Source organism: Chinchilla lanigera, unplaced genomic scaffold, assembly GCF_000276665.1.
Source record: "Chinchilla lanigera isolate Chin_1 unplaced genomic scaffold, ChiLan1.0 scaffold00036, whole genome shotgun sequence".
Lineage (NCBI taxonomy): Eukaryota > Metazoa > Chordata > Mammalia > Rodentia > Chinchillidae > Chinchilla > Chinchilla lanigera.
The window spans coordinates 7,721,938-7,743,176 of record NW_004955437.1 but is presented as its reverse complement, the minus strand read 5'-3'; the positions used below and the strand labels follow the sequence as shown (position 1 = coordinate 7,743,176).

Here is a 21,239-nt window from a genome sequence, read left to right as displayed (position 1 = left end):
CGAGCCGAGCGGGCCCGCCGCAGCGAGGGCCCGCTCGGCTCCCGGGGCCCGACGGGCGCCTGGGCCTCTCCTGAGTGGTCAGCGAGACCCGCCAATCGGGGCGCTGGGGCCGGCTCTGGGCCGCTGGATATTGGCTCCTCATACTCACCGTGCCTCGCTCCCCCGGTTCGCTGCCCGCGCTGATTGGCTCCAGTACCGGACTCCGAAACCCAATCAGAGGCTCCAGCCGCCGCCGCCGCCGCCACTGCCGCTGCCTCGCAAAATGGCGAACCCGAACAAAGGGGAATCCGGCCTCCCTCCAACCGCCTCCGCGCAGGCGCCTCGGAGACCACACCCCATAACCTCAGCCGGACTCGCCCCGCCCCCGCCCCGAGGAGCAATGCGCAGGCCCCTCTTGTAAGCCACGCCTATTTCCTGGATTGACGCCACCTCCGGCAGGTGGACTACGCAGGCGCCTTCAAGTCGTGCCAGAGCCTTCAACTCAAACATCTTTGAACGTAGTACAACGCAGGCGCTAATTCGCCCTTTTGCCAACTGCCCACCCCTTTCTAAGCGAACATGGGGACACACCCCCGGAGCTAATGCGCAAGCGCCGATCTTCCCCGCTCGCGGTCGGCTCTCAGGACGCATGCCCGAGCGGCAGCGGGAGACCCCGGAGTTTCCCGCCGGAAGTGCCGCGGAGCGGCCACAGAGAGCGGGCTCGGCTCGCTAGCTAGAGGGGCTCGTTTCCGCCGCTACGGGGCGGGAGCGGCCATCTTGGGTGCGTGCCGTCGAGGCTGTGGCTGGATTGGCTCCGCGTCGGGGCTGGTCCTGTTCCCCACCTACCAGGGTTGGACCGAGCCCTTTCTCGCGGGGCGGAAACCTCCCAGCGGCCGACTGTTTTTCAGGTGAAGGGTAACCCCGGTATCGCCTTCCTCGGGGCCCTGGTCCGGATCCCCACCCTCCTAGCCAGGGTGGGGAGAGTCGGGGAGCTCTAGCGCCCCTGCCGCGCACGCTGTTTTTGCGTTTGAGCGGGATGGTAGCCAAGTCCCTCCGCGTTGTGTGCCAGATCCGCTGGGAACGTACTTTCGCCTCCTGGAGGGGAAAGGACACCCTCCTAAGTTGAGGAGGCGCGTCTGGGAAAGCGCTAAAGGAGAGCGAGCGGGTCACGTTGCATCCTCTGGCCCCGAGCAGTCTGGGGTCGCACCCTAGAGGCGGCGCGAAGTCACAGCGAGCGATGGACGTTGGGGGAAGAGGACCTGCTGAGGGGGTGGTCGGGGCAGTCTGAGTGTTGTGTATTCGTTCAGGCTGTCTGAGCGTTTCTGCTTTTCCCTTCTCCTAGCAGAAGACACAGATTGTGAAAGTAGCCACTCAGTATCATGGCCAGCAGCCTTAATGAAGATGCAGAAGGAAGCAGAGTGCGTAGCAACTATTAACTTGCCAGTGAACTGAAATCCAGAATAATTGAGGTCGAAAACATAAACACTTTTTTAATTAAACCAATAATTGGATTGTCTATTTTTTTGTTTCTCCCTAGCTGATTTACTTAAGAAAAGCTAATACAATCCCAGGCAGGGACCATCCATCATGTTCCTTTTACACATGCTTTAATTCGCTGTGGTTAACTCTTTGAGTTCTGAGGAGGAGACTTCAATGCCACCTTTGGGAGGAGTGGAAAAAAAATAAGAGGTGGGGACTCTATAAAGAGGGGAAAGAAATAGCGTACTACATTTCCGTGCCTAATAAAGCATTTTCTTTCCCTTTGCATATTTTAGATCACTTATGTGAAAGGAGATCTTTTTGCATGCCCCAAAACAGACTCTCTAGCCCACTGTATCAGTGAGGATTGTCGCATGGGCGCTGGGATTGCTGTCCTCTTCAAGAAGAAATTTGGAGGGGTGCAGGAGCTGTTAAATCAACGTGAGTTTTGGAAACAGCTTCCCTGTTTTACCCCTGGTGGAATATCTTATGAGCATCTGTTATACTTTAATTATTAGGGCGTGCACACAAAGAGGGCGTTCCTGATGACACTGCTTTTAAGTCTTCAGATAGTTTTTGCTCAAAGGAACGGCTTCCTCTTTGACCCATTGTCATACCAAATCTGAAATCGTGTACAAGTTTCTAATCTCTTCCTGCCTTCTCATAAAACTTTCTTGATGATATTATTCCACTTCTTTAAAACTTATAATAACTGACTCTTAGCAAAGTCCACCGGTTTTTGCTTGACATTCAAGATGTTCTGTTTACTGTACCCTTATTTATTTTTCAAGTAGGAGTTTAGAAACCTCCCTTTCCTTACACAGCCCTTCTTCATTTCCCACCAGTACTGTCACTTTAAATCAGAGCTATGTGTTAGAATCACGCAGGGAGTTTCTGAAAGAATTTCTCAGATGAAATTTTGGGTCTCCAAAACTGGGTGTGGTGGCACGCCTGTAATCCCAGCATAATCCCAGCACTTGGGAGGCTGAAGCAGGAGGATTGTTTTGAGTTCGAGACCAGCCTGGGCTACAAAGTGAGCTTAAGCCCATCCTGAACTGCATAGCAAGACCCAGTGTCAACAAGACAAAAAAATAAAAAACAAATTTTGGGCTTCCTGAATCAGAGTATCCAATAGTCATTCTGATTCCAGCCTGAGGCAACAATAATTTCTTATTACTCTCTATTATGGTTATTTGTAAAGATGAGCCCTTCTTTGGATTAAAACTTTATTAAGAACTTTCCGATGTTTTTCGCAATGTTTAACACAACCCTATGTGTAAGGAGATCATTATTGAATGGACAAGTTTGGCAGTTTAGAAAATGGTCCATTCTAAAATAATTTCCAGGCGATCGATCGACGTGACGTGAGTAGTTTTTAAGTGGATGAGAGTGTATTTGAGGGCAGAGCAGGGTGGAGATGGGGTGTGGGGAAACGTGATCATAAAGGTGCTGTAAGTCAAGGGGTGCCGCATTTGGGCTGGGTGCTGAGCTGCAAGTTCACAGAAACTCCTTTACAGCTGAAAATTTTTTCTAGTTCTGATATAAAATCTATAAAGATTAAACAAATTTGAAGCATAGCGATACAGTGTTCTGGTTTTCTTTTTCCTTTCTACTACTGCGTAACTGCTTTTCATAGAAAAGAAGCCTGGAGAAGTGGCTGTCCTGAAGAGAGATGGGAGATACATATATTACTTGGTAAGGTGGAGCCCGATCATGCACAGAGCCTACACGTGGGTGAACAGAGCGGCTGCACTGCATGTGTGTTGACCACCGTGCTCCTTTCTGGACACCTAAGGACATCAGAAAGCTCCTGATCCTGTGGCAGCTTGGGTCCAGTGGTGCTGGCCACTTGGAGCCCTAGAATAGAAGGGAGCATGAGGCTACAGCCCAGCACTGGGGGCAGCTGTGCCATCTGCTGTCAGCCTGAGCTCTAAGGCTCATGAAAGCTAGGGATGCGTCCTGTACTTTAATTCGCACCTAGTCACAGTGAGATAGAAACAGTATCTCAAAAGAGACAGATTCCCCAGAGAGATTTTTCTCCAGGGCTGTCAGTGCAGTGGCAGGTAGCTTCTAGCTGCTTGCCTGTCTGCTGCCCGAATGTGGGATTTTCCATCTGTGTGTGTGTGAGTGCCTGATCTGGACACCAAACTTAGTGGGTAAATGTCTTGCCCTGATGACTTCTGTCCCTTAAAGCTGATGTGACTTTTAGCATTTCATTTTTTAAAACTACCAGTTTCTCTGTTTTTTTTTTTTTTTTTATAGAGAAACAAAAAGCAAGCCAGCACAGACTTTAAGTAGATTTTCAATGATATTTCCAGGTGTTATGTGTTTCACTGTTTTCTACACATGCAGCTTAGCTCTTGGAAGTGACACAGAGGCTGTCATCTATTTTGCTTAAGAACTACTGAGAGTAGGCACAATTTACCAGTCTCGTGGGTTCCTTGGAAAAGGCTAAGTTGCTACACGGCAGAATTGGGGTTCCTCAGGCCCTGTTTATTGGATTTCCCTGGGAACCCCCATGACAGTATGGACGGAGCAGTGTGACATTTGTCCTCTTTCAGATTAATTACTCTGCAATAGTATGTTTACTTGTCAGGCTAGGGAAGAATCTGGTGGTTTTTTCATTGACTGTCATTTTGGGCTAATGAGGATGTGAATGCTTTCTCTGTTCAGATCACAAAGAAAAGGGCTTCGCACAAGCCAACGTACGAGAACTTACAGAAGAGCTTAGAGGCCATGAAGTGCCACTGCCTGAAGAATGGAGTCACCGACCTTTCCATGCCCAGGCAAGGGAACCCAGGGGCCTCCCTGAAGTCTTAATTGATGGGCGGGTTTTACCAAAAAACAAACAACTTTAAAGCTTAACTGAAAATTTAGATTTAAAGGTAGACAAATCTCCAGACTTGAAAATCACCAGTGAACCAGTTTTCTGACTTTAGGCAGATCGCGAGCAAGTCGATGTTTCCCAGCTTTCTGTCTTGCCCTCGTTTTTGTAGTGATCCTGTCCCTCGTCCCACGTCTTTTCGTCTTAATATTCCATTATTGTAAACGTGTTCTGAAAAACGCCGTCTTTCCCATCCACCCACCTCCAGCTTGCTTCAGTGGTGAGGTAACGGTAGTGACTGCCACGCCACGGCAGAATTAGGCGTTTCTCAGTGGAACATGAAATAATCAAAATGGTGCGTTATTAGCCATCGGGTGTTAAGAGCTACCTAGGAATGAGCTTGGGCGACTTCACCCAGAGTTGACCTGCAGACTCAACACGGCTGCGTGTAGGCGTGACCAGGTTACTGTCGAGTGCTTTGGGTAGATACATCCCAGAAGGGGAGGGAAGGAGCAGTTTCCTAGGTAGCTTCACAACCAATGGAGATGTTGTGTCTTTTTTAGGATTGGATGTGGTCTTGATCGCCTGCAATGGGAAAATGTGTCTGCAATAATCGAGGAAGTATTCGAGGCAACAGATATCAAAATCACTGTGTACACGCTGTGAACAAATGAAGAACATTTTGGATGTGTCCGTGTTCTCCGGTGTCATCCCTACTTGGCCATAAGACTGAGTAAACTGACCTGGGGAGAGGAAGCTTTTCACGTGGAGCACTCGGTGTCATAGATCAGGCTGGGGTTGCTGTATTCTCATACTTGGACTGGGACTCTGCAGGAGGGATTGCTTGGGGATGTTGCTGTGTTTTTTGCAGCAGGGTCAGGAGTAGGTGGCCTGATGTTAGCCAGGAAAACCAGATAGTGGGACCCATGGTATGTTCCGCTCCAATACAGTGATCAATTCCTGGGCCGGCCACTAGGTGGCAGCATTGATTTTTAGTTCTCTGATTTTTGAGAGAAATTTCAGGAATGGTGAACTTTGAGTTATTTGGGGATCTTGTTTGTGTGCTTACCTTGGTATTATTCTTAGGCATCAGGGTCATCTAGGACAGAATTATGGGTTGCTTTGTTTTTGTTTTAATTACAGAATTGAGTCTCACCTTGTTAGCACATAATTTTGGGTGATAAAAGTGGAAAAATAAATCTTGGGGTTCATTGCCTGTGCCTGTGTGGGTCACGAATGGGGTGACCAAGGACAAACCTATAGCTTTATCTGGAAGGGTCCAGCAGGTCCACTGGGAGGAGCAGTAAGGTAAGAAGTAGGAAAGACGAATGGATGAGAGCTGGGGATCGGGATAGTGGTGAGGCTGGGTTTGGACCTCAGGCTGCCCTCTTCTCTCTGCTGCAGTTTCTGTAGTTGGAAACACTGGACTTCTCCCTGAAATAATAAGTGTTAAATGCCTGGCAAAGCTCAGCACAGAGTAATGACTCAATGCATAGACGATAATATGCAAGCCACCGGATAAACGAAGCGTTTTCCTTTTTTTGCTTGCTGTGGTGCTGAGGGTTAAAACAGCCAAACTGGCTCCTGATTTTCTCCCTGGAGTGGATGCCGGGTCGGCTACACTCCCTAGTGTAAAAGAACAGCTGGATTTTAGGAGGGGGCTTGTTGGGACACTAGGTAGGCCCTGGTTAAGTATAATCTTGGGACTTCAGACTGGAGTTCGTATTGCATTCAGCCTGATCTGGGCAGTGGTTTCCAGAGCTCTTCGGCTCTGTGTCTGCAGGTGAAGCAGGCAAGTTCTGGCGCTGTGGGTGCTGGAGCGTGCAGGGCGGTTCACTAGTGTAATGTTAGGCTGGAGCTTTTCTGAGTGCTTCTGTTGACAAGATAGAATTGCAGGGAAGAAAGGAAGGGAATGTCTGCACAGAATTGAGAATGAAGGTTGGCTAATAAGCAGAACTGAAGTAGTTCATTTTTTTTTTGTCATGTTCAGGATTGAACCCAGGGCCTTGTGCATTTTAGGCAAATGCTTTACCTTTAAGGTTCACCCCCAGGCCCTGTGTAAATAAATTTTAACACTTGGGTCAAAACATTGGTACTCTAGGCTTCCTTTACTTTTAAGTTGAAATTACAGTTAATTTTTTTTCTGGAGTATGAGCCTTGATTCTTCTAACAAAACCTCGTCTCATCCAGGGTTGGCTGTAAGTGGAATTCTGGGACTGTACAGGGATGTGATAATGCGCTTTGTCAGTGCAGATAGACGTGGGGTCAAATTCCAGTGACTTGTCACCCTTGCTGAGCGAGGCATGGCCTGATAACCAGAACGAGCACATTATTCTTGGAAACCCAGTTAGAGTTAGGCAAGCACCCAAAAATTCACAGGTGAAATTTTTCTTGTCAGGCAAACTTTATATGAAATGAGACTTTTGGCATCCTCCTGTCATCGCTGTCTAGGACCAGGTATCAGATGGGTCCACGATAGGTATCCGGACGTGGAACTCCTTCCCACCTTCCTTGCTTTGATCAAGAAGCTAATTGCTTATTAACTGGTTGGGATGTGGCTTTCTTTTAGCATTCCCTGTGCTTTTGGGCCATATTTTCTTCAGAGAAACGGACAAGCTCTCATTTGCAAGTAATCTCAGGGGAAAAAATGTATTTTAAAGGTCAGGATGGTGGGAAGTCTGTACGGGAGTGTTAGAGCCTGTGTTGTCTAGACAAGTCTTAGTTTAATTGCCCCCCCACCTTTTGAGACGGTCTTACTGTGTAGTTCAGGCTGGCCTTGACTCACTATTTAGCCTAGGCTGGCCTTGAGCTCATAGTGATCCTCCTGCTCTAGACTCCTCAGTGCTGGGATTACGGGTGTGCACCAGATGCCCAGCTGGTTTAATCTTCTCTCCCATAATGCCATGGCTTTGTTCGTAGCCTAGGACATCCCTAGGCCAGGGACTCACTGTCCATGGTAACTTCCTGGTGCCTAAGTTCTTTGAGAAACCAGGCCACAGAAAAACCACACTATTTCTTTTATTGATGTTGCTGTTTTTCTTTCTTTAAAAAAAAAAAACAAAACAGCCCAACTGAACATAAAATGCGCTTCTGGACATATTCAAAGCTCTGTACCTTTGGCCTAAGGCCTCTGCCTAAGCAGCCGCACCGGGGAGTCAGGAAGACCCTGGGCCCCTGAGAGGCTGGTGCTTTTCTCTTTGCTGCTCACTCGCCTTTTTCCCGACAGCAGCTCTAGAGAGAGGCACGGCCCAAATGAATCGCGCAGTGAGAAGTGTGTTTGGAATCCACGGAGCGCCTAGTCCAGTAGGGTCGTTGGTGTCAGGTGCCGTCCAGCTCCAGGGATGTCTGGAAGCCGGGCGTGTCCCCGGCAGCATACGTGTCCCTGTGGTGCGTTGGTGGCAGCAGGCAGACCTTTGTGAAAACACAGACACATGTTACCAAGAGCTCTCACTCCACACAGCTACCAGTCTGTTCCTGAGCTAAGTTTCTCGGTGCCTTCTCCATCCAGTCCCTGAATTTTTCCGGATGGAGTTTCTTTTATTCATGCTTTGTTTTGGTTCACACACAAAAAGTCCTGGAAGAGATCTGCTTTAGTTCTGTTCTCTTGATTCGAATACATGGTTAAACATTGTTATTACAAATAAAATATTTAATAAGAGATATGAGGCACATTTTATTGAACAACTGCTCATTTTGTGGGGTTATTTTAATGAGGTATGGTTGTGCTTTTGGGCTTTTAGGTTACAGTTGTATTTCATGCCTTTAAAGCTCGGTGCATCTTCACCTTCTGTTCAGGAGCAAGAGCAGCTCGGGGCGGGTTGCATGGGCTGGGCCCTGAAGAGACAGCTGTGTCGGGCTACAGGGAGGTGCCCAATAATATTCTATATTTAAAAAGTCTGACTTAGAAATGAACTTTCTCTCCAACTGACTTATTTATTTCAATTAATGTCAAACAGAACCCTTATCCAAAAATCAAAAGATCTTTTAAATCTTCCTTGAATGCGTAATTTTAATTGAAAAAAAAAAAATCCCTGAAACAAAACAAAACAAAATGTTTGAGAACTTTCTAATTAGGTACCTAGAAGTGGCCCATGAAAGATGTTTAAGAAGGAAATATGAAGCTGGGCGTGGTGGCACACACCTATAATCCCAGCACTTGGTAGGCTGAGGCAGGAGGATCACTGTGAGTTCGAGGCCAGCCTGCGTTACAAAATGAATTCAAGGCCAACCAAAAGTGCACAGTGAGACCCTATCTCAAAAAGTCAAAAAAAAAAAAAAAAAAAACCAACCAAATATAGTAGGGTTAAAGTGAACCTCCCAGTGGTCATTCCGTAGTCTATATTGGGTTTATAATTATAGTACCTACTTACAAGTTCTTTACAGCATTTTAAAAGGTCAGCTTTGTATTTTCAGAGGTCGCTCAAATCTAGCTTTACTGCTGCTCATCGCTTCTATAGGTGAGCAGAATGACACATGTATTACCCTACCATAGCCCTTCTGAGGTTGCGGCCGGGTCCTGCTGTCTCTTAGAAGTGGCTACGTGTAGTTCGTGTCTTGATGGTTTGTGGAGCGCTCCTCCTGAGGGTGGTCAGCCACGCTGTGTGCCTGCCTAATAGGAAACACCTGCCCGCACCAGCCTCTGACGAATTGATATTTCTTCAGCATGTCTAGGAGGCAGCATCTTTTGAGGGTATTAGGCATGAGAAACACCAAAAATAAATTGAATTATATTCACGGAGGCGTGCTGCTTTCATGTTTTATTAATATGTGACTTGTTCTAGAATTAAAGGTGCAGATGAGAGTGGTTTGATCAGTGATTCTGGCATTATACAGGGCTCGGCTCGGTCACAGTGTTTCTGGGGGAGCAAACTAGAACAGACCAAATTCAAAAGAAGATCGCAAAGGGTCCTTTACCCGTCTTCCTGAGGATAATTGGCCTGTTTCTCTCAAAGTCTAATTTACCCTCAGCAAGAGGCCAAATTGGCCTTAATTGTGTCCTAATTATTTGCTTAAATAGCTAATCTTTACTTCCAGTTCTCCTATCACCTCCCGATATCTGTAGGAGGCTACTTCTGAGCTGCCACCTCATTTACAAACCTTTTTAACCCTTTCGCAAAGCCTGTGTCAACTGGCTTGTTGCTGTATTACCCTTGTTCTTCCATTTCGCTGAGCTCTTCTCAGTCAGGAAAATGCTCTTGCATTATGCATTCACACAGCAATTATCGATCTCCCTCAAAGCATAAGCATTTGTTTGAAAACATGAAAGCAGGTCTGGCCAAAAACAAAAGTTGAATACAAATCCTCTTGGGGATTTGAGAATTACCAAAGATGAAAGAGTTGGCCCTGAAGGATGAAAATCCTGTAGTAGAGAAAACATGGAGGTTAAGAGTGCAAATGGATTCAGGAGCAGTGCATGTTGAAGGTGCTCGGGGTGCACCTGGGCATGTGTACAGGGGCCTGCTTGGGGCTTTAAACATCTCTGCTGTTATCCAGCAGCAGGCCCCTGTGCCTTCTGAATCTTAGCAAAGGGCACTCTGTCTCAGAGCTTTAGGATCTCCATCGTTTTGGGTTTCCCAAGTTCTGGGAAAGTTAGTTTGAAACGAAAAGGCAGGAGGGGAGAGCAAAGGGGACTTAGGGACAGGGATTCAAAGGAAAGAGAAAAACGAAGCAATGTTCTAAAATGTTTTTAGTCAGTCCAAAGCAGAGAAACGCAATCCTTCCAAAGATGAATCAACGTCACACCGCCCATCCTACCCAACCGCATGCCCTCTGCCCAAGTCAGCAGCCAGTGCCAGGGAAGCGGGAGGACTCACCGGAGCCGAGGCCGGGGCCTACTTTAGGACGTCTGCCAGCTTCTCCTCGTAGTATAGGAAGTTCTCCTGAATGTCCTCCCAGGGCTCAAAGGCCTTGGATTCACCCTCTTCTTGCTCCACAAAATTCTGCCAGACGTACTCGAAGTCCTGGGGCTTCATGATGCGGAGTCTGCAGCCAGCCTCCTTGAGCTTCCTCAGCGCGGCTTGGATCTCCGGCTCCTCCCACATGAACAGTCGCCCGACCAGAATGAGCAGGCGCAGGTTCTTGGTCTTGCCGAGGGTTTTGATGATGCGGTCAGCACAGGCTGCGCAGGGGCTGGAGGACACGTACCAGGTGACGTTGTACCGCAGGGCTGGGTCGAAGGCCGGCAGGACGGTGTTGAAGAAGGCTTCCTCTGCGTGGGCAGCGGCGTGCTCGTCCTCCAGGTAGCCCCGGGAAGCCTGCACCTGGCCTCCCTTGCTCTGCACTTCCACCACATAGCAGAGGAAGGTCTTGTTCCGCCCAGAGCTGTACTCCACGTTCCGGAACTGAAACTTAAAGAAGTTGACAGGCAGTCGTTCCCTGTAGGCCAAGGAGATAAAAGGATGGGGAAGGAGAGAGAAGGATGAGTTCTTTTTGCTAGGACCAGCCTGGGGTAGGTAGATCTCCAGGACATAACGACTTACATACGCAGGCCTTTCCTATGCGAATGTCAGTGAGAACATTGCAGGAAAGAGTCCGGAAGTGTTTATGAAGAGGAGAGGAGAGCTTACACTCTGGTCACCATGCTAGGAAGGATCTCCAAGCGCCGTTCTGCCATCTCTCCCAGCGCAGCACATCCAAGCTGCTTCTACACTAGTGAATCTCTCACCTAGCCAGGCCTGCTTCAGTCCCATGGAGGCTGCTTAAAAAATCAACACGTCGGCCCCACCCCTGACCGATGAGACCGAGATGTCTGGAGCAGGGTCCTAGGCACCAGTGTTTGAAAAGCAAAAACCAAAACCTCTCCAGAGGATTATGACAGGTGGCCACATTTGAGAAGCAGTGCTCAAAAAGCAGTTTTACCAAGTAGCAAGCATGCTAAATTTCTCATGACAGAGCAAGGCAAAGATTTTGCACAACATTTCATGCTTTTATTCCTCCTCCTCGTAGCTCATGTAAATTGCATTCTGAGCATGGCATGGCCTGTGTCTTCCAGAACCATGCTGTCCTGTTGACTGTTTCTCTCAAGTCTGTTTTCTTTCAGGTGTCATATGGTTAGTGCCCAAGAACACGTGCCTGTGTGATAGGACTCTCCCGGGGGGCCTTGGGGTCATTAAGCTGTGTATAGCATCAAGTCATCTCAGAATCGTGAGAAACTTTGCCTCTCCCTTCCTGGGTGCTTCACTTCTAGCAGCTAGATTGTAGCTGGACCAAGAATTCATAAATAAAGGACATTAGAAGCCCACTGATGTAGACAGGTAGAGTAGGGTACATGTGATAGAGGTTCTTAAAAGTTTCACCTTAATTCAAGAGGCAGGGAAGAACCATTTGCAGTTCTTGAGTAGAAAAAGAAAAAAACAAAAGTAATGTCTATGGGAGGTCAGTGTGGTAGCACTGGCCCAGTGGAGTGTGGTTGGAGAAAAGAGCCTCAGATTAAAAAAGGACATTGGAGATGTCCTTGGTGATGACTTGGTGGCGTATAGCACACATATCCAGTGGCTGCAGGGAGGAGAAGCATGATCCGGAAATAAAGGGCCAAGGACAATGAGACGGTTTCAGTAGGAGGGATTGAAACGTCAGAAGGAGAGGAGGGGATGGGTACCGGCTACAGAGACGCTGAATGTTTTAGTTTTAACAGTGGCGTCTCAGGGGCTTGGGCTGTAGCTCCGTGGGAGAGCACTTGCCTCGCAGGTGTGAGACCCAGGTCGCCCCCCGGAAGTGTCATCTCTGTGCCCGCCTCTGAAGCCGCCCTGTAGCACACTAACTCCCGCTGCGTGTCTTTATTCCTTCCCCTTCCTCAGGAAGCTCACCAGACTCCCCGGGCTGCAGGGGAATCCCAGGTGTCCCGAGGCCCTGGCTGCTTAAGGATGAGCGGCAGATGTCACGGAGCTGAGTAAACTTGAGTAGTTTCCCTGCAGGATCCCCTCCAACTTTTCTCTGCCCAAGTTGCCGTGTCTTTTGTTGTCAAATGAAGTTTCCACTGCAGAGATGGATGTGTTTGAGGACCCAGCCTCAGGATTCCTTCGGGTATTATACTTAGCTTGCTAAGCCCCTCTGTCTCTGGCTGGAGGTGTTTATTATTTACTTAACATTTTAGCAGAATGGATCGCCTGATGTTTCCCCTCTCCTCTTTCACTCTGCTGGAAATTCACTCATACCAAGCTTTTCCTAGTTACCCTAACCCCAGTGACCACTCCCAAGCTCTCAGGAGTCCCTTCATGCTGTTCTGCTCCTGAGAAGCACAGCGTTTACCTTTTATGCTCAACCTCTTTTTGTTCTTCAAGGTATTTTGCCAGCCTCCCCCGCCCCACTGCAATCCAGAGCTATCTGTATGAGGGCTTCTCTGGTGGGAACCCTGGAGAGCAGTCCTGGTTACTTGGTTGGCTTGGGGGCTTCAGCAGTAGCTGTCTATGGGATCCCTCAGGTTTTTGTCTGGAACCGCCAAACCATTGCTCCAACTTTGCCAAGTGCAGCCCAGCCCAAACTCTCACAGTGGTCTGGCACGCAATCACAAGTTGGCCTGAGGGGTGCAGGAAGGCTGCTTCTCTCATCCCCTCTTGAGAGCTGACATTTTCCCCTCCTCTTCCCTAGGCAGGAAGAGAGAACCCAGGGAAACCTGAAACCCAAGGGAGAGGAAGAAAGGTCACCTGTCTATAAATATCTCTTTCCGACCCCTCTGGCCAGCGGCCCCAGAGCCTGCCGTGTACCTCAGCAGGGCCTGCGGGACCGTGTGCCTCAGAAGTGCTTTCAAGGCGTGAAGGCAAGGCAGGGTCGGTCTTTGCTTTGGGGTTGCTCCAAGCCTGAACTTGCTTAGCTTCTCAATGGGCTTCTCATTCTTTTAGGAGTGAAAACGTCAAAGCGGGGTTTCTGGGCCACCCGCAGATGAACACAGCCTGATTCTGAGGGGACACCAGAACAGACGTGGGAGTGACGCGCACCTTCTATAGGGAGCTGGACATCTCGGGCCATTTTGTGGAATCACAAAATAACACTGTAATACCACTAAGTGGAAGGAGAGAAATAAAGACACCTGACTTCTCAATCGCACAGACCTTTTTCCTAATAATATGATATTTCACTCTCAACCCCAGCAGGAATTTCACTGCTACAGAAGCGCGTGCATGGTGAGTGCGTGTGTGTATGTGAGTGCGTGCGTGTATGCATGCGTGTGTGTGTGTGTGCGCATGCGGGTTGGGTGGCGGCCTGGAGAGGGATGCTGGTGAAAGATCGCCGTCTCCACCTCCTTGAGGCGCAGAGACCAGCAGTGTGAGGATTCTCGGCCCTGTTCCCTCTTTACAGTCTCAGTCATCACCTCTTTTAGGCATCACAGAAAAAGCCATTCATACTTGTTGGTGTAGACCCAGGCTACCGAGCATCACTGAGGATCACACTTCTCTAAGAGGGAACCCAGACTCCTACCACCTAGCAAAATCGGGGAAGATGGCCTGTTTGATGGCGGAGAAGAGATGGGAGTAAATGTAGTACATGTTTTCTTCAGGTTCACGTTAAAGAAAGTTCTCGCTGCCTAAGCGTAAATCTAAGCAGCGGAGGAGCAATATGGAGGGCTGTGGAAACTGATCTGAGGTTAAACATTTGCTCCGAAACATCCCGTGGAGTGCAGCATCTACTCAGAGCCATTGAAGAGTGACTTATTTCAGCTTTGGCTCGCTAGACCTGAAAGTGACTGGTATGAAAGAGGTACAGTTGTTGGTTTCATTGGCCACTGTCTTTTTCAGACCACTTCCAAAGGGGATGCCAGTGAGTGGGCTTAGTCGGGGACAGAAGGGCAGAGCAGAAGCAGCGGGTTCTAGAGCTGAGGAGCGACCTTGAGATTTGCAGGACTGGAGCAGAGGCAAGCCCGAGGCAAGCCGGGAGCCGACCCCTTCTCCCTGACAGATGCTGTTATTCCTCAAGCTCTGACGCCCTCCCCACCCTGCAGCCAGCTGTCACCTGCTGTGTATGGTGCACCTGCCAGCATGCTCTGGCAGCCAGGTGTGACCTTAAAAGTAGCACTGAAGGACCCTCACTCCCTGTGCCCCTTTTCTTCTAGATCCTGCCTCTTCTCTCTGGGTCCCTTGTGGCCCGAGCGAACTTCTGGGACCTGAAGAGGTGGCTGTAAGAGACTCACTCCCTCTGCCATTTATGTCTGTTCTGTAACAATCCCTTTGCTGCTGTGAAATCACACATGACGCAACTAGAGACAGAGACAAGCACACATCCAGGTGCTACCAGGGATGGAGAGAGGAAGAGAGGGGCAGACAACTAGCCTCTGTGCCCCAGAGCACCCCTCACTTGTGACAGTCCGAGGTAGGCACATGCCAGCATTCTTATCTAAGCTCGGCACTGCCAGGTCCCCGTATATCCTGAGCCTCTCTCTGCAGGAAGCCGTCCTCCAGTTCATTTCCTATTGTGATGCCTGGCAAAGAGCCTGACATACAATAGATGCCTACTCATGCGTTCCTGCATTCATTCACCAAGTATTTGAGAACCTACTAGGAGCTGGGAGCTGGGGTAAAGCAGCAGAAAAGATGAAGTCCCCTTCCTTTGGCCAGGTGAGGTGGTGCACGCCTGTAATCCCAGCACTCAGGAGGCTGAGGCAGGAGGATTGTGAGTTTGAGGGCAGCCTGGGCTACAAAGTGGGCTCAAGGCCAGCTTGAACTGCATAGTGAGACTGTATCTCAAAAAGACAAAAAAAAAAAAGAAAAGATGAAGTCCCCTTCCTCATGAAGGGTAAATACACTAGTGGGCGGAACAGGTAGTAAATGAACAATTCCTAGTCAGTCAGTGTCTGTGGATTTAGAAAGAATCCGCTTTATGGTCTTAGGGTGCACTGTGGTGCTTTCGAGTAGGACAGTGTTGGGGTTCATGCCCTACTCCTTCTCCTAATTCTTGGCAAACCACCTGCCCCTCTTTAGATTTGAGCTTTTGTTTCCTTATCTGAAGAGCTGAGTCATTCAACCTCTCAGATTATGGACAACGGCATCCTCAGTACATACAGCTCATGCTGAGGATGGCGCTGTCCCTGGATCCTTTAAGGTTACCAAACCTGATCCCACTGACACTCTTCCTTTCCCTTCTAGCACTTCCGTTCTTTCAGCCTGTGCTGCGAAGTTTTAACACTCAGGTGTCCAAAAGAAAGGAAAAGCTCCAGATTTCTAACGTTCTCGGATGTCTCTAATCTCAATACTCCCTCCATGGAGATTTCCAGACAGCCGTGTGAAGCCACCAAACACAGAGAGGAAGAGATGCACACGCTGACTCCAGGTCTACAGGAGGGGGCATTTGCCCCCTCTGCATGTCACACCTCTCCCCAGCACTCTCTGCCATATTCCCTTGCTAATGTGCTTGGGCTGCTTCCTATCCTGAGTGTCCCACTCAACCAGGATGGCTACAAGTGGGCATCTCCCTCCTTATTGCTATATTCAGACGCTTTTCCTGGAAAGCCAGCTGCTCTTCTGCTCGTTTTCATCCCAGATCTAAGGAGCAATTTGGATCCATTCTTGGTGGGAGTCCTGCACAGGAAAGGAGCTGTTTGCTGACTCCTGGGTTCCAGGGCACATGGAGAGGTGAGGAGAGGGAAGCTGCCTCCTCTCCAGTCCCTGTACAGACGGCCACACCTCTGCACTATTTTAAGCACCTATTTATCCGGAGGGGCTCAGGGAACAGATCTCCACAGCTGTCACTGCGGCCAGGGCACACTTAGGGCTCCACCTCCCGCTGAACTGCTCAGAACACTCAGTTGCAAGGGTGCCCCCGCCTGTGCCTCTTCGAGCCTGGGGTCATGAGAAGCCCCTAGCCCTCACTGTCTTGAGGATGGGTACGGGTGTTGCTCTGTGCTGGAAACCTGGGGGCCCAGAATGAAGGAGAGACCAACCGGTGAACAGGACGCTGCTGGGTGTTGAAGACCTGCCAGTTCCTGCTTCTGTGGGCTTGGACTTTCACTCAGTCTCCCCGAGTCTCAGTTTCCCCTTCTGTAAAGTGGAAATAATAAATCTGTCTCTTTTAGCACCGGGCTGAGGGTTCAGTGAACTCATTCACTCGGAGGTGCGTGGTGGTGGTGAAGTCCTGGTTGGAGGTCAGTTATATCAGAGGACTTAACCCTCTGGAATCCACTGTTTTGGGATCTCAAAGCGTGTTCATCCCAGTAGACTTAGTCTAGTTCTGTTCTGGACCAGAACCTGTTCCCAGAATGTGCTGGGAAATCGCAGTGCTCTAAGAGGGGAGTGTGTGTACCTGCATGTGCATGTGACCAAGGGTGGTGTGGCCCAGTGTGCCGGGGGGAGGAGAAAGGCTCTCCTTCCGTAGACAGCCCCTGGAACTGGGAGGTGCCCCTTGTCTGGCCGCCCTAGGCTTTCCCTGCATCTACGTTACCCTGGGCTCAGCTGCTCCTTTAATCCCAGGCTGAGGCCGAGATTGTTGAGCAAGCATGGATGGGCAGACGGAGGTGCCAGGCTCCTTGTGCCTAAGGACCTGGGCTGTGTTTTCCCACACTCTTAGAAATCAGGCAGCCTCCGAGCCAGAAGGGATCCTAGGAATCAAGTAATGTCGCTTCCTATGTTAGAAATGATAAAGCTGAGCCAAGACGGGGAGATTATTGGGCAAGCAGAGAACAGCAAGCCCACCCCCCCATCCTGGGGCGCTCCCTCCTCCCGGAGGCCCCCACGCCTTCTTTCTTCCTACTCTGGTGCCCACTCTGCTTGTGCACATCATGGGTGACCCCCACGAAGGAACGTTGGGGTCAGGGAGGAAATGTGGTCTCCAGATTTGCTTATTCTTTGTTTAATAATTTAGCAGGGCCTCCTCTATAGGGATAGACAGGAAGAGGAGGAGGACATCTTGGTTTTAGTCTTAGAGAAGATGGCACAAGCTAGACCACACAGAGGGAATCTGTACCCGCCCCCTCTTCAGAGCCTCAGGGTCTTTCTCCGGACCTCCCAGGTCCTCCAGGCTGTGGCTGAGGGTGTGAGAGAAGCTCCTGGCCAAAAGCCTTTTGTCTGTGCTGCAATCAATTCCCTTGGAGCGGAAATGGACGGTCCTGAGACTCGGGAGAGATTCAAGAAAATAAAAGCTGCTTCTTACTCCGCCTTCAGAATGGATGAACCTGTGCCCCCTGCCTTGGGATCTTCTGCCTGACAGAGAAGCTCTACAGAAGCACCAGAGACAGACGCATGGAGGAGAGACCCACTCAGGGGCAGAGAGGGAGGCTGAGGCAGGGTGGGGGAGCTTTTGACTGGGACCATCTTTAAATGTGCATCTCACCAAATTCCTTGGGATTAAACCTCTACCAGGAGAGGCAGGCGACTCCCAACTCCAAGAGGCCTGTGGATGCTTTCCTTCTGGGGCCTTTGCCTCTAAGGGCTCCTCCTACCTCCTGGTCAGCACTCAAGGCGTCTCCCCAAGAAGCCAAGAGAGCTCTGTTGCCATGTCCCCCGACATAGGTGCGCCTGCCTGAGCCCGCAGTCTCCAGGGAGGGGACCCGCCCAGCCCACATGCGAATCTCACCCCTTGACGATCTCAAAGGGAGGCAGCTCGATGAGCTCCTTCAGCTTCTCAGGGTCCGCCAGGTCGTCCAGGTCCTCCTCCCCATTCTGAGAGGCTGGCGCAGCAGCGGCTGCGGCCTCCGTGGCCTCGTCTTTCTGGGCCATTAGAGGCTGTGGCTCAGGAGTCACGGAGCGACTGCAGGGAGCCTGTGGGTCTGGCCAGGCCCTGGCGGCAGAGTCCCAAGCAGCTGTCAGCAGTTCTGGCTGGGGATGAGGAAAGAGGACCCGGCAGGCCAGGCTCCGGCTGCCCCCTCCACTGCAGCTTTATAATGGGGCCTCCCACCCCTCCCCCACGTCCTCCCCCTCTGTCTTCTCAAAATTGAGTGACAGCGGTGCCAGGATGGGGGAATGGAAACTCTGGCCATGAGTAGCACCTATTTATCAGTAGCAAAGACAGGAAGCTGGCAGGTGGGGAGCCTCGGCCTGCTTTCCCCTGCCTTTTCCCTTGTGTCAACCTGGCTTTCCCCCTTTGTTTTCTGACCCTACTACCCAGCTCCATTGGGGTGGGGTGGGGGGGAAGCTCAGGGCTGCCATGCTGAGATTTAGGGGAGAAACCCTCTCTCAGTTTCAAGTGGGGTAAGTTGGATGTTGGGGGGGGTAACTACAGACTTCCACAATTTACACCAGGTAAACTGGGTTTAGGGAAGGAGGGTCCTGGGGATGCTGTTATGGTTGATACATTGTGTCAACTTGGGGCGTCTAGAGGTTTGGCTAAGTGACTCAGCGGGAAGCCAGGGTGCTTGCTTTGTATACATCCTGAGCCTGTGGAAGAGGAGGGCATGGAGATTCTATGAGTGCTACACGCCCCGTTAGGTGGGGGTAGCCTGTTTACAATGTAAGGGAGGGAAAGAGGCTGCTTGCCGCCATTCGCCATTCGTCCCTTTTACTCTGGCTGCTTTGCTGTTCCGCCGCCATTCCCCCCTTTGCTCTTGTTGCTTTGCTATCTTCTGCCTGGGAGCCAGCTGATTATGGACTGAAACCTCCACAGACTGTAAGCTACATAAACCTTTCCTTCCTTCATTTTGGGCGTTGGGTATTTTGTCTCAGCAACGAGAGAAAAGTAACCAAGACAGATGAGTAGGGTAAAAATTGGCCGGGAAGAGATCGTGTGAGTTGCGAGTCAGGGTCCCTGATTTCTCTGTGTGACGACAAGTTGTTTGGGAGCCCCCACGGTGACAGCTGCTGAATTTCAAGATTTTGAAACGGGCTGGACAGAGCTTAGTGGTTTCTACTGCCCCGGGAGGCCATGTGTACCATGCCCCATTACAAGTGGGGAGATGGAGGCTCCAGAAGGGTTGAACGTCTTGCTTAAGGTCATGCAGCTCCTAAGTGGAGCGCACAGGATTAGAAACCCAGCTGTATGCTCTCCAGAGGGCATAGGCAGCCTCCATGCCCTGCTCCCTCTCAGCTGACCCTTTACCTGTTTAACAGAGGTTTATCGAGCACCCATGCCAGGGGCTGGTTCAGGTATTGGGACTGTGGCAAAGAGCAAAGCAGAGCCCCCACCCTCGTGGAGTTGGACAGTAAGTAAGAGAAGTAAAATACATGCTCTGCTTGGTAGACGCTGGTCATGCTAAGGGGAAAGAGAATAGAAAGAGGCAACGGGTGAGTTAACATTTTTACTGGGTGGCCAGGGAAGGACTTTGAAAAGGAGACGATTGAGAAATGATCTGAAGGGGGCAAGTGAAATTCTAAGGGGAAAGTGCTCCAAGCAGGGACATAGCAGGTGCAAAGGCCCTGAGATGGGGCCTTCCTGGTGCGGACACCTGTATGGCTGGAGAGGCCCAGGAGAGGAGGCCAAGACAGCGTGAGCTGAAGAGGCTGGGCCCTGGTGTGCTGTTCTGAGGACCTGGGTTTTTCTCTGTGTGAGATGCAAAGCTGTCATCTCTACACAGATGAGACACACAGCCCAACTTCTTTTTCTCTCTCTCTTCTTTTTTTGTCTTTTTGAGACAGATTCTCAGTACGCTGTTCAGGCTGGACTCGAGCTCACTTTGTAGCCCAGGCTGGTCTCAAACTTGCAAAGATCCTCCTGCCTCAGCCTCCCGAGTGCTGGGATTATAGGTGTGCGCCACCATGCCGGCTCCAACTTCTTTTTTGTAGGATCCCTCGAGCTGTTGAGCTGAGATTGGACTAAAGATAGGAAACAGCAGGAACAGGGGCATCAGTGAGAAGCCTCTTGAAACTAGAGGAGAAAATACAGAACCCCTGGGAAGCTTTTGCGGGTTACATGATAGATGCTTAGCAGGGGCCACAAGTGTTTGTGTTTGGGGCAATGCAGACACTGGGATGTTCTGGGGGAAAGGGGAGGGGGTGCCTGGCTCACCTGCATGTTGAGAGAAATCTAAGAGCAGGGGGAGGAGTTCCAGTCTGAAAACAGCTGCAGCTGGGCTGGGTGGTGGAGAAGAGGAGGGTGTCCCTGCTGTGTTCTGGCTGGAGAAGACATTCCGGGGTTTTGCGTATTTGGGGTTCCCCGCTCCAGAGAGTTCTGAGCAGCACATGTGGTTAGCAGGATGCTCAGCGTTTTGGTTTGTCTGCAGTCGTCGTGGTCTCCCAGTTGCACGGGCATGATTACCAGTGTGGACGGTACATGGTACGATGACTTCGTCTGTTAGACTTGTTACTAAAAGCATTCTGGTCCAGAGATTATGTTCTCAAACATCTTTCCAGGAGACTCAAGCACAAGGTGGAAGTCACAGCACCACCAAAAGCCCATAACAACTGATAAACAACTCAGAGTGTTTATTAGGATGCAAACGTACAGCATTGAAATGCAAAGAGTTTATTTCATTCTCATTATTTCATCAGCATTTATCGAAGGTTCCTATGCAGTCAGTGCCATGAACAGAGGTGAACAGGCAGGTCTTGAAGTCTGTATAACATTCGGGGCATTAATCAGGTGGTGAAGCATGCGTTATCCCATTTATTGCTTACAGCACTTGTATGCCTGTGGGAATTATTGACCTTATTTTGCAAGTTAGGGACCACGTCTTAGGAAGGGAAAGTGATTTGTACAAGATTGACATGGATTTAGGTCCCGATCTTTTGAGCCTAAGTTCAGCCTTATTTCCAAGGCTGCACCCAGATACCTCTGATTTGATATCTCTAAGGCGTTGGAAATGGGAGTTCCTCTCACACCAGCTAGAGGGATGTGCGCGAATCAACTGAGGGAAAGTCAGATGTCCCCATGTGGGTGGATCAATCTATCATTTCACTGTTCCTCCAGAGGCAAAAGCTTCCTCCTTGAGGAGGACCCTTACATTTTCCCTCTCTTGCATAATCCTGGATTAGGAGGAAAAAATACTTCCTGGTCCCATCTCAGCCCCTATTCACTGCATGATCATGGCCAGATCCCTTCGCATCTCTGGGCCTCGGTTTCCCCCCTGGGATGCAGGTGGCTCCAGCATGTTAACTCGCTACTC

At 50.0% G+C, this 21,239-nt stretch overlaps 2 protein-coding genes and 2 long non-coding RNA genes across 5 annotated transcripts; 3 read left to right on the top strand and 1 right to left on the bottom strand.

The window, feature by feature from the left end:
• Window positions 1–226: 226 nt before the first annotated feature.
• On the top strand, window positions 227–6,430 carry Oard1 (O-acyl-ADP-ribose deacylase 1; the record flags this gene model as incomplete). Its single annotated transcript, XM_005389674.2, is given in 6 exon segments — window positions 227–887; window positions 1,322–1,397; window positions 1,755–1,899; window positions 3,095–3,153; window positions 4,132–4,244; window positions 4,846–6,430. Coding segments are annotated over 5 exon segments (459 nt in total). The 3' UTR covers window positions 4,949–6,430.
• Window positions 6,431–7,284: 854 nt separating this feature from the next.
• Apobec2 (apolipoprotein B mRNA editing enzyme, catalytic polypeptide-like 2) lies at window positions 7,285–18,085 on the bottom strand. The gene is made up of 3 exons (XM_005389676.2): window positions 17,780–18,085; window positions 10,096–10,657; window positions 7,285–7,693 (listed from the first exon to the last, which is right to left on the bottom strand). Exons 1-2 carry the CDS (start codon window positions 17,920–17,922, stop codon window positions 10,114–10,116), a joined length of 687 nt encoding a protein of 228 aa, XP_005389733.1. The 5' UTR covers window positions 17,923–18,085; the 3' UTR covers window positions 7,285–7,693; window positions 10,096–10,113.
• On the top strand, window positions 10,664–13,324 carry LOC106149108. Its single transcript, XR_001235070.1, has 2 exons — window positions 10,664–12,347; window positions 12,869–13,324. It is a non-coding gene; the product is annotated as an uncharacterized LOC106149108 (long non-coding RNA).
• LOC102008455 lies at window positions 14,235–16,289 on the top strand. 2 transcript variants are annotated; one of them, XR_261865.2, is made up of 3 exons: window positions 14,235–14,584; window positions 14,659–14,829; window positions 15,358–16,289. It is a non-coding gene; the product is annotated as an uncharacterized LOC102008455 (long non-coding RNA). The 2 variants fall into 2 exon arrangements; XR_261864.2 differs by having other exon boundaries at window positions 14,235–14,829.
• Window positions 18,086–21,239: the final 3,154 nt, after the last annotated feature.

Excerpts from the sequence above, each read along its gene's own strand:
- Apobec2 (XM_005389676.2), bottom strand. The coding sequence starts at position 17,922 with ATGGCCCAGAAAGACGAGGCCACGGAGGCCGCAGCCGCTGCTGCGCCA. Across the intron at positions 10,658-17,779 it reads CCCTTTGAGATCGTCAAGGG|GGAACGACTGCCTGTCAACT; the intron begins GTGAGATTCGCA and ends CTTGGCCTACAG.